The 16759-nt window shown below is 35.9% G+C and overlaps 1 protein-coding gene across 1 annotated transcript; it reads left to right on the top strand.

Annotated features, from left to right (window-relative positions):
- The first annotated feature begins 4262 nt into the window (after positions 1-4262).
- On the top strand, positions 4263-16473 carry ZBED4 (zinc finger BED-type containing 4). Its single transcript, XM_015818064.1, has 3 exons — positions 4263-4424; positions 9959-10056; positions 11352-16473. The coding sequence occupies exon 3, from the start codon at positions 11615-11617 to the stop codon at positions 15116-15118; it is 3504 nt and encodes a 1167-aa protein (XP_015673550.1). The 5' UTR covers positions 4263-4424; positions 9959-10056; positions 11352-11614; the 3' UTR covers positions 15119-16473.
- The last annotated feature ends 286 nt before the right edge of the window (positions 16474-16759 follow it).

Genomic DNA, 16759 nt, shown 5'->3' on the forward strand with positions numbered 1-16759 from the left:
ACAACCGGTTCTCTGTATGGATGCCACTTCCTGAAGTCCATCCTGGGAGTGGGAAACAAAAAGTTAGCTACCGGTTCTGCCGAAGTGGTGCGAACTGGCTGAATCCCACCACTGGTTATAAGGATAAGCTAGTGTGAAATTAAAACATAAATAAGTGACTAGCTATCTTCATTTTCATTTTTTTACAAAATCCTGTCAATTATTATGTATATTATGTAATAAGTATACATGTATTTATATATGTATATGTATACACACATGTACATATATGCCTAATTTTTTTAAAAAAAACCATTTGAAGTCACTTTAGAATATTGTATTGATCAAAATAAGGCAGCAATTTTAGTTGTATAATCGGGTGCTTCTTTCAGCTAGTCAAAAAGAAAGTTTGCATTGAACAAATGATTCAAATCTATTTTGGCAAAATTGATCACTCAATCAAACTTCACCTCAAAAATCTTTTAAAAATGACAAGCAAAATGTCTGAAGCTGGAAAACAACTATCTACATACTACTAAAACTCTCATCATGACCTTTAGGTGGAGAAGTGGTGCTAGAAGCCAACAACTTTTGAACCAGGATACCTAAAATGGGCTTACAGAATGTGTCCAAAATCCATGAACCAATGAAGCATGTGTTGTCTAGTATTAGTGAACACTATCTTCATGTTACAATATAGATTTTTTGTTTGGAGTCTTTATTTTATTTTTATTGTAATTACATTTTAAGATAAATATTAAATTAAATGGCCCTTCACTCTTTATTCTTCTTATTTCTTCAGTCTCTACCTACCCAACTCAGATGTTCAAGATGAAGAATTCCTTTTTCGCACAGATGTCATTCTATCAACAAAAGCAAATCACTGGATATAGGTGAGAACTACACAAAAAATGTAAAATTTATCAGGACGAATTAAAATCTAGCAGCATAATAAAACAAATTTTAACAAGAACTCTTTGAGCTAGATTCTGATCACAATACACATTTACAGCCATCCTGAAATTTTTGCAAAATTTTCCTACTGTGATCAATTGTTCAAATAATAGATCAGCATAATAGCTGCAGGTTTTAAAATATGCAAATTATTTGAGAACAAAAAAAATACAATATCACCCTCCATAAACTGTCATTCTAAAAAACTGAATATTCATTAGAAAAAATATATTAAAAATTAAGAAAATATTTATTATGCCCTTTTACTGAAATTGAAAATTCCTAATTAGAGCTGTATAGAAACTGTAGTAAGTAAAATAACCCCTAAGTTTACATTTCAATAACTACGTTATCAGGTTTCCATGTAATCAATATTAATTGAATTACATTCCTAAATGTTCTTTTGAAGTGTCCAAAGCTGCTTAGATATCCCAAAAAGTAATAGCACACAATGAAATACATTTCACCAAAGAAAATCTAATATTATAATGAATTTTCCAAATATTATAAAAATTCATTCACACCACTTTGTTGATTCTGTAATTGTTTCCAGACTTTCTTTTTCTTTCTCACTTTGTAAATTTGGGGCATTTCAGAATTAAGTGTTAATTTTCAGTTCTCACTATTTTATCTTTTAAATAATGCTTTTCATTTTGAAGTGATTGTGGATGTAGTTCATCTTTACAAAGCAAAGATCACTAAAGATGAAAAGAGAACCATACTTTCTAATTTATAGGATTATTTACATTTTTAACAGTTCAATAGTTACCTTTCCTACCACCAACAAAAAGGCTTACCATAAAAAGAAAGACTATGTGACAAAATAGGTTGCAGCTTAACTACAGAGCAGAGGTAGTTAAATGTATTCATTTATTTTTAGATGACAGGCTTTGAGCAAGTAGGCAAAATTGCCATAAAGGGTTAAATATATAAATCTATGGATCATCCAGTTTTTCCTGGTCAGGTTTATCTTCATGATTTCAACAGAACTCATTAAGTATACTTTGAACAATTACACCTGATTTTTCAAAGACTAATTAAACAATATCTACATGTTCCTGGACTGCAAGGCAATCAAACCGGTCAGTCCTAGGTGAGATCAACCCTGACTGCTCTTTAGAAGGCCAGATCCTGAAGTTGAAACTCAAGTACTTTGGCCACCTAATGAGAAGGAAGGACTCACTGGAGAAGAGCCTAATGCTGGGAAAGATTGAGGGCAATAGAAGAAGGGGACGGCAGAGAATGAGGTGGCTGGATGGAGTCAGTGAAGCAGTAGACGTGAGCTTAAATGGACTCCAGAAGATGGTAGAGGACAGGAAGGCCTGGAGTTGTCGTCCATGAGGTCGCGATGGGTCGGACACAACTTCGCAACTAACAACACACATGTTCCTAGTATGAAATGCAAAATTACATTAATTCTGCAGAGATCTGTCTCACAAAAATAAAAAAAATATTGATGTTTTTTCTTGGTTTAAGTCCAAAGGAATACAACTGGTCAAACAAGTAAGTGAACAAAAGCTTTTACATATTCTTTTTAATGGGTCATAATGGTGATATTAGGCATACTGTTAATACAGAGTCCTTCAAATGCTGAAGAGACAAATGTCTGGGAGTGAACCAAGCAGTAATCTGATAATTACATGGTTCAATCCAGTATAATGGAATTCTGTGTATTTAGTCAACATACATGTCTCTTCATGAAAAATACATAGTTGTGGAATGAAAAAATACCTAAAAATAAAAATGCATATTACATCTCTGCACCCAAAGTAGTGGTCATAAGTTAAAACACGAAACATATTCAGACTAAGAAGGAACAATTATGTATAGAAAGATAAATTTAATAAATATTAACTCAACAGTATTTTCTCATAGTTATAGGTATATAACTGCTGGTTTAAACACATTTTATAAAGCCCAATGAATTATTTGTATTGCATTAATATTGTAACTGTAATCTAGTCAACATCTCTGGAAATGGAAAAGCCTAACAGGATAAAATATACATCCCTACTTCATGCTAGAAAATGAATGCTAGTAAAAATAAATATGTGTTAAATATTGTAGGGGCTCAGGAGACATTTAGTAGTAGACAGAATTAGAAACAAAGTTTTTGTTTGCATTTGCAGTTTTCCACACCTATTGCCCTCTATCCATTTTCTTCCACATCCAATTTACATTGTTAGGGCAGTATCTTTACATAATTTACGAATTTGTTTTATAAACAATACATTGACTGGAAAAAAAATTAAGGTTTTTTGTTCTGACAGAATTGACAATTGAATAAGGAGCTTTTGGAACTTTGTGCATGGGATTGGGGTTGAAATACATATATCAAATCAGCTTTTTTTTTTAAAAAAATTAACAATTGAAAAACATAAGTTTCTTGCCTTTTCTATCAGCCATTTAGAAAAAAAAAATTATAAGTGTTTATAAGTACACTGGCCATGCTGAAACTCCAGATTTTCCTATTACAATTAAAACGTAAATTTGGACAGTTTGGAAGCAAGTTCCGATATACCATTAGGTATTTATTAACCTTATTAAATAAGTCTTTTAAATGCTCTTGTGCATTAAAAATCAGCTTAATTTGCAGCACTAGGATGAATTTTATCACTTAGTAAGGAACTACAAAACGCGAGGCAACTCTTGCATTAATTCCAGTTAGGCTGATTTTTGTTTTTTCTTTTGCATCGAGAGCTTGATGATACTAAGGGGCAAAATGTATGTTCTAAGTGGTTAGTACAGCCTCTCATCCCTGAAACCTCACCCCCACCCACCCAAGAAAGCAGGATATGGCATCCGGCCCATGAAAATGATATACCCAGGAACCGAAATCTAGGTAGTAAGTTATTCTCCAGAGAGAGCAGTTGAGACGCGCGCAAGGAGTAAGGTTTTCCAGCAGTTTTAGAAACGGTGTCCGCTCCTTATCGGAGATTATTTGTGCATCTCTTTCTTTCTCGGCTCGCATCCGTTTCTGAATAAGGGATCTATCGCTTGCAACTTCGGTTGACACCCTCAGTCTCTGAAGCACAAGTTCTTGTCCCCATTCTCCCCCGCTCCTTCAACGGCAGCCATTTTGTCGCGCTCTTCTTCACTTTTGCCTGCCCCCCCCTCCAACCCATGACGACAGCGTGCGACATCTCCATGACGCGCACCGCTGCGCCGATGGAAGATCGCGTGCGCGTGACGCCTTCACCCGGCCAACGGAGGTCGCGACGCCTTTCGCCGTCTGGGCTCGCCGTTCCGATTTGCGTGCCATGCCCTGGCCCCGCCTTCCCTTGCTGCTCTTGCTGCCGCGGCTGCTCTGCTGCCCCCGAGCGCTGCACATGCGTAGTCCGAGCCGGGGCGTCCGAGCCGGGGGAGTCGAGTTCAGTGTCGCTGTAGCGGGAGACAAAGCAAGTGGGAAAATGAATGGGACCGGGATACGCGAACCTTCCTGTTAACCTCGTCGGCGCCGGCAGGTAGAGCGAGAGGCGCTGGAAGGAGAGGTGAGGAAAGCAAAGACCCGCCCGTGAGGGAAGACGCGCGGTGCCTGTCTCCTGCTCCTCCCCCCCCTCCCCCGAACTCTTTTCCGCCACCGCCGTGGCAGGGACGCTCCCCGCCCGCTGAAATCCTTCCGCTGGGGACGGAGCTCTTTCGTCACCCCACCCCCGTGGCGGGAGCCGGGAGGGTCGCCGGGGAATCGGAGTCGGCCGGGCGCAGGAACCAACGCCGTCCGTGGCCCGGATGCGCTGCTCGCTCGCTCGCTCGCGTGCGCCGGCCTTATTGTTTGAGGGCAGGAACGGAGCCTGGAGAGGGAGTCCCGTGTGGGTCCCTTCCAAGAGGTGAGCCGGACGACGCGGTCACCGAGCTCTCCCTGCCATCTCCTCCTGTCTACCCGACCCCCCTGCTTGGAGAAGTCCCTTCGGGGGAAGGCCCGGAGCCGCCGCACTTTCTTTAATGGTGCAGAACTAATGCCCGGCTTTGTTTCGGCTTCATTTTGTCTTCCCCCCCCCACCACACACACGCAGAGATCCACGCAGGCCCGCACTTAACAACCGTCCGTTTGGAGCAGGGCCGCCCCCCTTCTTCCAAACAGTGCCTGCCTTTGCCTGCCTCCCTTCAACCGAGGCTTCATCCTTTTTTTTCTTTCTTTTTTTTTTTGTCCCTTGGCTCCCTCGCTCTCATTTTGACATACTCGGTGGCCCTAGAGAGTTCTCTCCGGCCATATGGCTGCTGGGGAAACGAGGGTGTTGAGCCATGCTGGGTGGAGCGACACCGCACCTTTCCTTCCCTCACCCTTCCGTCCTTTGTCAACAACTCAGGGGGGGACCCTTCGCGGGGCAAGGGGGTGCCTGTGTGTGTCTTTTAAAAGCAGCGCAGCTCCCCTTTCCTGGACCAAAGATGAAGATGATTTCTGGGGCCCTGATTGAAAGTCCGGTTAATTAAGAGTCCAGATGTGAGGGAAGGACTTTCAGGCCTTACTTATTTCTGTTGATTAGATGAAAAAAAAAAACAACAACAACACAATCCCAGGTTTACCTCTTTCCAGCCAGTGTTTACATAGCAGTGTATGTTTCTGCAGTCCTAAAGTTGTCTCTCTTCAGGTGGAAGAAAGTGCTCATGTCGACAACTAATGTACGAAGTCACTTTGAAGCACAGAGATTGGAGTGTTAGAAACCGGTCTGATTTTATAAATAAAAAATAAATCTCCCAAATTAAGTCCAGGGCATTTTTAGTTTGAATGTCTCACATATAAAGTTAGTGAAAAATATTTGATGAGAGCTTTGATTAGGGTAGGTTGTTAGATAAAATCATCAAGAGGATTACTGTATTGTTCTAACTGAGCAAATAGAGATAGATCATTTTAAAGATACAAGACCCAATGGTTTGATGCAGCCCACAAAATACCCCTGAAGATGCCATGCTCACAAAACGGTTTTCTTTCTTTTTTCTTCAAAAAATCCATAAGAAGTTGCTAGTTATTGATGAATATTAATAATGACCTTTCTCTAATCAAAGAAGTCAGTTTAGCTGTTCAGAAAGTTCTGTCAATTTCACCAACTATTCCTCCATGGTGGGTACTACCTAATCTTTCCATCTATGTGCATATAATAGTATCACCACAGTAATCATATATTGAAATAATCTTCCAAGACTTTTTTCTATGTCTTTTGAATCATTCTAATAGCATAAATGGGACTAGATCTGTAAGAATTTTAAAGAATGGTTGAGATTATCTGTCAGGAAAAAATAGTTTATTTATGGAGCATATTTTTTCTTAAGGTTTTAATATAAATATTTTACATAATTATTAAACAGACATTTTTATTTTTCAGGGTTTAAAATTTAGAATGAATGAAATGTGAATTTTTTTCTGTGTGTTGAAATCTAAAGACTGCTACTTCAGAAAGATGGGTAAACATTTAGACAAAGATAGTAGAAGATACTTGTTACTGGACTTGGACAAACAAGGGATATACAAAATTACACACTCCATGATCTCAGTCTTGAAAAAAGTAGGTAACTGCTACTAATATACCCTAGCCATATTTTCCTGGACATAGGCACTATAATCAATTAAACCTCCACATACACTTGATTACAACCTGAATTGTAGTAAAATAGACTAGTCACAAATACATAAAGTCTTTTGTCGTGTTTGCTCAGAAAAATGTATTGTCTTGCTCAATAGAGCTTTTCTATAGACAATCTAACCTAGGATTGTAGCCAGCTGTCTATAATTTTAATTGAATTAGAATTAAATTTAGAAATTAATAAAAACAAAAGAATTACATTTCAATATTTTCTTCATAGGTTTTTTTATTCAGTATTACTGGCATAAATTAGAATCCTTTCCTGGAAAAAAAGCTTTAAAAATGTTGAAAATATCTGACCTTTCACCATCCTGACTAAATGACAACGTACATCCAAGAGCTTTAAGACATAGCTATTCTAATTAGCTAACATTAATAACATTGATTGTAGTTAATAATGACTAATACATTCAATTCATGACCAAAAAAAGATCAGCTGTGAGAATCTTAGGGATTCTATATAAGCAACTAAAAACATGCAATTACAATCTCAAGATGATTGTGTTTATATTGTAGAATGTGAACTACTTCAGTCCAGGAAAAGTTACGTGTATGTGTAGCAAAGGCTACACTTTTTAGCTATATAATTTATAGAAAGTATTCATTTTTGCACTTCATTGTTTATACTATATTCCATTTTTGTCATTCTATTTTCTTTTTCTTGTTTTACCATTTGCATCTTCCGGTTGTTTCTAGATCTTCAATTAAAAGAAGCATCCTTGCATTCTCTAAACAAATATTAGGTAGTAGCTCTGCAATAAATACAGGTAGTCCTCAACATACAACAGTTCATTTAGTGACTGTTCAAAGTTACAATGACACTGAAAAAAGTGACTTATGACCATTTTTTATACTTACGACCATTGCAGCATCCCCATGGTCATGTGATCAGAATCCAGAGACTTGGCAACTGATTCATATTTATGATGGTTGCAGTGTCCCAGGATCATGGACCTTTTGCAAACTTCTGACAAACAAAGTCAATGAGAAAGCCAGATTCAGTTGTGGTACTAACTTAACTGTGGTGATTCACTTAACAAATGTGGCAAAAAAGGTTGTAAAATGGGGCAAAACTCACCTAACAAATATCTCGCTTAGCAACATGGGTTTTGGGTTCAATGGTGGTTGTAAGTTGAGGACTGCCTGTGTAGAGAAATGTTGCCTAAATTGACTTATTTTAAAATGGGGGGAAAGTCATTGAGAAGGTAAACATTTATTAATTCAGAAAATAGATCTGTAACTCTTTTTTTTAATACATACAGTATTTTTTAAACCAACTTCACAAACAACTAATACAACTGTTCTAAGAAAATAATTTCTCAGTTACACGATTATTTTGCATCTATGGTCAATACAGCTACCATAAAGGGTTTAATTTGTAGATGAACTTTTATCCTTTCTATATTTTTACAAAAATTTAACAATTTTTCGTACTCTACAATATTTGGCATATTAAAATTATATATTAAGCTGATGCATGTATTTACTTCTTAATTATCTTAAATCACTATAAAGTGGTGGTGAAAGCCATGTATAATATTAGCTCTAAGTCAGGGTCCCCAACCCCCAGTCCGTGGATCAGTACCGGGCCGCAGCATGCCAGCAACTGAGCCGCACAAACAAGCAAAGCCCCATCTGTGGGATCGAGGCAGCACACAAAACTATGCATTCTCCGGTCCATGGAAAAACCTTTCTCCACGGACCTGGTGCCCAAAAGGTTGGGGACCTCTGCTCTAAGACATAACTTATAATGATTCTGATAAAAATAAGCTGTAACACAGCTTTGAGCTCAGATGTTTTCCTCCCTACTAGTACAAAAATGACCAAAAAAGATCTGAAGCTTTTACTTACATATCATAGGTCAACCTGTCAAAACTTTTGCCATTTTTAAACATTTGTATCTTGCCATAAAGATAGGATATAAATCTAACAAGTTTATATACATAAATAAAACCTAAAAGTTGAGTTTCAAAAAATACTTAAGACTGGAAACTGTCAGATTTGGAGAGTGTAACAAGCCATTAATTTTAAAAAATAGAAAATCTGGAATTGATGTCCTTGGGTCCCAGAGTACGGAGACTAAGTTCATCTGAATGCAGCTACTAGAAATTTTAGCATAGCAGTGAAAAACATGAAAAACCATGGTTGCTGGGTATGTGTGTGGTTTGAGAGCCAAAATCTAAAGTGAAATAGTTGTATAAAACTTGTATTTTTCTCTTATGAAAAATATGACTAGGATAGTAAGTAGCGGTATGTTGTTTGTAGTTTCTGAAAATAAGTGTTTAGTAGTTTTGTGTTAAAATATTTTTATTGCTCCCTCATCCAGATGTATGATGAAGAGTAGGATAAATAATTTGCTATATAAGTATTCTGCCATTAATATTTTCATCTATTAGAAATCTTTTAACTTAGGATAATACTTATTACTACCTTTAGCTAATATCATTAGATACGTATTCAAAAAAGAAAATTAGCAAAGTCAGAAGCAAATCTTGGTACATGAACCAAGCAGTTATAATTGGGAATAAACATAAGCTGCAATAATTCTTTGGCTGGCATATTACAGGTTACTTTGCAGCAAGGTATTCCATAAATTAATTGCACTATGTACAATAGATTCACAGCAGGAAGGATAATATACCTTGGATAATAAAAGTATTAAAAGAAAAAATCTGGCATTGTATATTGAGTTCAGAAATAAAATGTATAGTGTAATAAATTGGATGATGTAAGTATAATTTGATCAACATCAAATACAGGTGCATAGAGAAACTGATTAAAACTATCCTTTTAAACTTGGCCCAAATCCAAATATAGTCTTGAATAAATAAATATTGTAATAATGCTGTTTTTCACTTTGGTAGCTTAACAAAATGCTTAGAGAATTTTAATTGTTCCAGTATCATAAGAAATCAGGTCAGCCTTTATTAAAAGTTTCTTAAATATTCTGCTATTATTGCTTGAGCTCCTTTTTTGTCTCAAATATAATTATTCAGTTTTTAAATTCAAATTGCTAATTAGTAATATGTAGGCCATCTTTAGAATGGCAATAGATCATTACTTGTGATGAGAATACAATATTTTGTTGTGTGTTTTTTCCCTAGACAGAATGCATGAATGGAGATTTTAATCATGGCATTTTACAAAACACAATTTCTTTGTGTTGTCCAAATATGGAGGATTATATAGCCTGTATACATTTTTACAATCAGGATTATCAAATTGCAAATTGATATTTTCATAGGTAAATAACCATAAGGTCCAGAAAGTGTGAGAAAGGAGTCTGTTGCCCCAGCACCTAAAGAAGATGGTTACCATTACATCTGAAATGGCTAAATCATTATTGTCAGGAGAGAGATGCTTCCATCAAAAGTTTTCTACAAAGAGTAATAATAAAAAAAACATGAAAAGCATACTAACATAAATGCTATTTGTCTTTTGTACAGGATTGAAGAAAATGCTGATCTCTTCTTTCAGTAAAGTGTGAAAGTTACTTTGTCTCCTAGTTCATGTGAGACCTAATTAGAAAGATGAAACCTACGAGGTAGGTGAAATAATATGGCAAGCATTGTTGAACTGAGTAGAGTAAAACATTTATAAGTCATAATGAGAGGCAAATTCCTTCACTCTAATTTATTTCAGTTAGCTGTATTTTGCAGTTTTATTTGTTCCTTAATTTCTTATTTGTTGAGAAAAAAACATATCTTTTTTCACTTTTTGTCTTCCATATTGTGTCAAAGTCAGCATTTTGGAAACTAAAGATAATAAATAAACCATTAGCAAAATATAGGGAGCCTTGGACTGTGGCATGAGCAGACAAGGAAATATTCTAGAGCTAGTGGAGTAGAAGAGGGGAATAGATCATGAAATTAAGCATATGAATGGGATGACAATGATTATGATGATGTCCCACTTTTCTGTCTGTAAATCTAATGCATTTCAAACATCAAAAAAGAATTGAATTCAATTCTTCGGATTACTATAATGATACAAACAAAAATACATTTTTTCAATTAATGCATTTACCTTATCCAAACTTGCTATGCAGATTGGGCAGGGGGGGATTACTGATGGCAGGAGCTAAATCGATGAAGGTGGGAACTGAAATACAACTTCTCTGCTTGCTTCATGTCAGATAAACTGAGTACTCAGTTCCTGGTCTATATTGTGGTCTAAAGACACATTTGCACAAAGGTTTAGGTCTGGCCTGCCAGAAAATTTCATATATTCTTGTTTGACTGAAGGGGATTGGGAAGAGGAAAACAGTAACAATTTAAAAAATCTCAGTCAAACAATCATTGCAATAGTCCCACCTATTTTCTCTTTCCTTTCTACAAAGCCAACAGCTAATGATAGTTTGGGCCAGTGATAAACATTGTTATTATTATATTTGTTGAATATATGTTCAATATTCAGGGAGATTTGTGTTTTACATAGCTAACATATATTTCTATCTGTCATCTATTTAATGGTTAAATGTACAAATACATAAATGGATATGGTACTTTTAATGGGAAACTGCTCTGAATGCAATTTCCAAATCATCCTATAAGCACAGGCCTCAATAAAATTTACAGGATCAAACATTAAGGAAAAATAATGTTTTCATAAATATAGAACTCTAATAGCAAAATTCATTGCCCATGAAAAAATCTGAACTATTTGGATGCAAATAACTACAGTGCAAGTTTTTTAAAATTATACTTTGTCTCAAAATATGTTGTTATTTATTTTCCCTTAACTTAAAAACTAAAGAAGTAAGCAGATTATTATTTATTTAAGGGAATAACCAAACTTTGAAATGCGACATTTAACTTGCTTTCTTTCTGTTATTTCTAGATGATAGAAGCAGATAGTAGAACTGAATGTATACTCAACTACTTCTTGACTTCCCACCCTGCAACACAAAGGACATAGTGCCAGCTCTATAAAGAATGGTATAGAATCTGGAAATCTAAAGATCCTGGGAGTCAGACAACGGGGCCTAAAACACAACGTTTTGTTTTACCTTTTATCTTTTTACATGATTTAAAATACATTTAATTTGAATTCCAAATCTTCATTAAGATATGAATACACAGCAGAAATAACTGAGCTTAATCATGGATACAAATATAGCGGAGTCTCCACAAATCAGTGATAATTTGATGATGGATAAAATCAACAATTTAAAAGTGGAACCAGAAGACGATAGTAATTGTATTTTAGAAGCAATAGATATAAAAACTGAAAAAGAAGATCTAAGACAGATCGACAGCAGTGATGAACAGGATGACAGAGAAAAGAATTTTGCCCGTAACAACTCAGACAAATTCATCTCTGCAGAGAATGAGGATGATTATGGTTCTCTTTTTTCTCAATATAGCAGTACTCTCTATGATGTTGCAATGGAAGCTGTAACACAGAGTCTTCTTTCAAGCAGAAACATAAGCTCCCGAAAAAAGTCCCCTGCTTGGAACCACTTCTTTATATCTCCTAGAGACAGTACCAAAGCAATATGTATGTACTGTATGAAAGAATTTAGCAGAGGTAAAAATGAGAAAGACTTAAGCACAAGTTGTCTAATGAGGCATGTGAGGAGAGCTCATCCAACTGTACTCATTCAGGAAAATGGAAATATACCAGCTATATCTTCCTTTTCTTCATCTCCTACATTACTATTGCCACCTCAGCCTGCAGAGGCTGGAGATTTAACTCAAGTGCTAACTCCTATAAAATTAATTAAAAGAACTTGTTCTAAGATTCCATCCCCAGATCAAATTATGGAGGAATCTGTTCCTGTGGTTTCTATTGAAGAAATACCTTCAGATTTATCACATACTGAAAAGAACAATAAAGAAGAAGCTGGTGTTGGATTATCACTACACCTGCCCAACAGTCAATGTGAAGAAATGGTGGACAATATAGCAGAGAAAACTGTTCAAGTTCCTAAGACTACATCTGGCTCAAGGAGAAGATCTGCTGTATGGAAACATTTTTATTTATCTCCTCTAGATAACTCAAAAGCTGTTTGCATTCACTGTATGAATGAATTCAGCAGAGGAAAGAATGGAAAAGATCTTGGAACTAGCTGCTTAATACGGCACATGTGGAGAGCTCATCGTTCTATTGTTCTGCAGGAGAATGGAGGAGGTTCAAGCATACCCCCTCTGTACTCTGCTCCTCCAACTTTATTACCACCTTTATTAGCTTCAGATGGAGACCCAAGTTCTGTATCATCTGGAAAATTAGCTAAAGAACCAACATCTGTTTGCTCTTCTCCAGACAGAATAGCTGAAGAAAATAATTCCAATCTTCCTTTGGGAGATACTCTGATGGAGGATTCCTCATTGTTTTCATCAGCAGAAGATATAGGGGAAGCTACTTTAGTTTCTTCTCCTGAAAAAAGCCCATTGTTACTGGAACATAGCTCTGTTTTTCATCAGAATAAACGCATAATGCGAAAGCTGAAAGCTGAAGTATGGAATCATTTTTCTTTGTCTCCAGGGGATAATCTAAAAGTTATATGTAGACACTGTAGCTGTATGTTAAACCATGGGAGAAAAGGTGATTTAGGCACAAGTTATTTGACAAGACACTTATACAGGAGGCATCCTGAAGTTATAGGAATCCAAAAGAGCTTTATAGATACCAGTTTAGCAAATTCTCCTTATGCTACCTTGGCTTCTGCAGAACGTTCAGCTTCAAAACTGACTGACTTGCCCACAATGGTTACTAATGAAACTCAAGTCATATTTCCTGTTAGTAGCAAAAAGACCTCAAAACTGTGGAATCATTTTTCAATTTGTTCTGCAGATTCAACTAAAGTAATATGTATGCACTGTGGACGTACAATAAGTCGAGGGAAGAAGCCAACCAATTTGGGAACCAGTTGCCTTTTAAGACATTTACAACGGTTTCATAATCATGTCCTAAAACCAGATGCCTCAGAGCCAGTATTGTCCTCTTCTAAAAATAATCATGTACCTCTGAGCACAGATCTTTTGGGATCTTCATCTTTTGATGAAGCCACTGACAAGTTTTCTGACACGCATCCTGTTGCCAAAAAAATTACAAGTCTTGTTGCTGAAATGATTGCACTTGATCTTCAGCCATATTCTTTTGTAGATAATATTGGTTTTAATAGATTGCTTGAATACTTGCAACCTCAGTATTCATTGCCTTCACCATCTTATTTTTCTCATACTGCGATTCCTGATATGTATGATAGTGTGAAAGAAATAATTGTTTCACATCTTAAAGAAGCTGAAAGTGGTGTAGTCCATTTTACCTCTGGAATATGGATGAGCAATCAAACTCGGGAATATCTAACTCTCACAGCTCATTGGGTAACATTTGGGTCACGAGTTCGACCACAGTGTGAAGATTACCATTGTTCAGCTTTATTAAATGTTTCACAGATTGATTGTGACTATAATGGTATCAGCATTCAGAAGCAACTAGAATATTGGTGGGAAACCTGGATAACATCAATTGGGCTACAGATTGGGATTACTGTTACAGATAATCAGACAATAGGAAAAACTTTAAATGAAGGGGAACATTCAAGTGTGCAATGCTTTTGTCACACAGTGAATCTCATAGTGAATGAAGCTATTAAAAGCCAGAGGATGGTTCAAAACCTGCTTAGCATTGCCAGAAAGATATGTGAACGTGTTCATCGCTCACCGAAAGCAAAAGAGAAATTGGCAGAGCTACAGAAAGAATATCATTTGCCACAGCATCAGCTAATCCAAGATGTCCCATCAAAATGGAATACATCATTTCATATGCTTGAAAGGCTAATTGAACAGAAAAGAGCTATTGATGAAATGTCTATAGAGTGTAGCTTCAGGGAGTTAATAAGCTGTGATCAGTGGGAAGTGATGCAGTCTGTCTGTCATGCACTCAAACCATTTGAAGTTGCAAGTAGAGAGATGAGTACGCATATATCTACCTTAAGCCAAGTAATTCCAATGATTCATATTCTAAACCGGAAAATTGAACTACTGTTTGAGGAAACAATGGGCATAGATACTATGCTAAAGTCCTTAAAAGAAGCTATGGTGAGTCGATTATCCTCCATACTCCATGATCCAAGATACATTTTTGCTACACTTTTAGACCCTCGTTATAAGACCTCCTTATTCACAGAAGAAGAAGCAGAACAGTATAAACAGGACTTAATCAGGGAGCTAGAAATACTAAATGCTACCTCAGATGATAATAAACCAGTTTCCAATGGTTGTGGTATAGGTTCATCATCTAAAATCTCTTACGGGGACAATAGTCTTTGGTCACTAATGGAAGACATGAAAAAAGCAAAACTTACAAAAGAAAAGACTAAGTTGCCAGAAGAAATGGTGCTTTTGTATCTGGAGGAAGAAGTGCTTGAACATAACTGTGATCCCCTCACTTACTGGAATTTTAAGAAATCATCTTGGCCAGTATTGTCAAAATTGGCTGTTCGATTCCTAGGTTGTCCTCCAAGCATCGTTCCATCAGAGAGATTATTCAGTACATCCAATGAAAGCATCAGCTTTAGTCAATCAAGACTAACAATGGAACACTTTGAAAAACTTATATTTTTGAAAGTAAATCTTCCTTTGATATACTTCCAGTATTGAAATTAATGAACAGGCTGCCAGTCTAAACTTGTTATTCACTGGATAATTACTATATTTGTAACTTAATTGCTCCATTTAGGGGCCATGTATGACAGCTAATCAATGCCTCTTGTTTGAAACTTAGTTATATTTTTCAGTTCTCTCTATGTCTACATGTGCCTTATCAGTAGTCCTTCAGGCCAGATATAGTGTACATACATCTTTTTTTAAAAAAAAATCCTATTAGAATTAGCCTTGTCTTTGTCCAAACTATTAAAAAATGTAGCTTTTGATTGAATATTGTAAATGAAATTTTAAAACATTTTGAATAGAATGGCAAAATGGATGTAAAGAGTTCTATTACGTAGCTTTTTATTCAATTATGTAAAAAAACAGAAACCAGGTACTGTATATTAGCTGAACATTGCTTTAATTGCAGAAAAAGCTGTATATAAAGGTGGAAATGAAGCCATCTTCCTATTTAGCAGGTTTTAACTGCAGGCTTAATGTTCTTATGTTCAACTATGTATGTACTAAAGAGGGCAGTTGAATTAGTATTTGACTAAACTTAGAGTTATTAAGAAACACCAGTTATACAGTAATCTAAATTTGCCATTCATGGTCTTTATTCAGGTTTTTTTTTACACTGTAACTGAATTAGAGCTTGAGTATTTATAAGGTTTTTGGGTGTTTATTTTCAAAATTTTCCAATTAATGTTTGTTATTTAATGCAGTGCATTGAAAGATAAAAATATAAAGGGGCATCATGCCAAGTCTTTTACAATTGAATGAATTAAAACATTAATTCTTGGGAAAATGTAGTTAAGGTTTCCCATGTAACTGAAAATTATATATGGCATTCTTCTCTTATTTCTGTTACATGAACTTTATTATCAGTGAATATCCTTTCTAAGGTTGTGCAAATACTTTGGAAAAGGTGCTTCAGAACACGCAGGACTTGCATCGGATCGTCCTTGCATGCACAGGCACTTCACATGCACCTGAAGAATTTGCACAGCCCGTAGACAGGAGTCCTGCATAGAATGTTATATCGTAGAACTGACCATAATTGATAGTGTCTATCAGCCAAGTAGGATATTGTAGAATTTTAATAATCCTCAGGCAGCAGGTAAGAATAGCCAGCATTTACATTTGCTGTCCACATTTTAAAAGAATTTAAAATAATATTTCTCCCCCTCCTCTTCCCATCTCCCCCAATGCATTGATAAAATTCTTTGGAAAAATAAATTAACTACAGCTTTTAGGAAAGATGTAGTTTTGTTAAAATACTGTACTGTATGTCTGCCTAATTTTTGCATTTATTATGTTTTAGTGTATTTATAAATGATGGATTCAGTTTCTGAAATTAAACATCTTATTTGCAATTTTTAGAGAACGAGTCTACATCAGCCATTTTTCCCTTTTAGAATGCAATGGGGACTTAGTGATTCTTCAAAGTGTATGGGCATAATCTGGATATAACAACTTTTGGAATAGGAATTATAAGGCAAGTTTCTGCAGTCTGTCAATGAAACATTTCCTTGTATTATTATTTCTGTCTCCCATACTGTGAGACATATGATATAATGATGCAATATGGCCCAAATATATTTGAAATATCTTCAGTAAGTACAATATTGATCTTTTTTTAAAAAAAAAAAA

The sequence above is a fragment of the Protobothrops mucrosquamatus genome, unplaced genomic scaffold, assembly GCF_001527695.2.
Source record: "Protobothrops mucrosquamatus isolate PMUCROS unplaced genomic scaffold, P.Mucros_1.0 scaffold672, whole genome shotgun sequence".
In the NCBI taxonomy this organism is placed as follows: Eukaryota; Metazoa; Chordata; class Lepidosauria; order Squamata; family Viperidae; genus Protobothrops; species Protobothrops mucrosquamatus.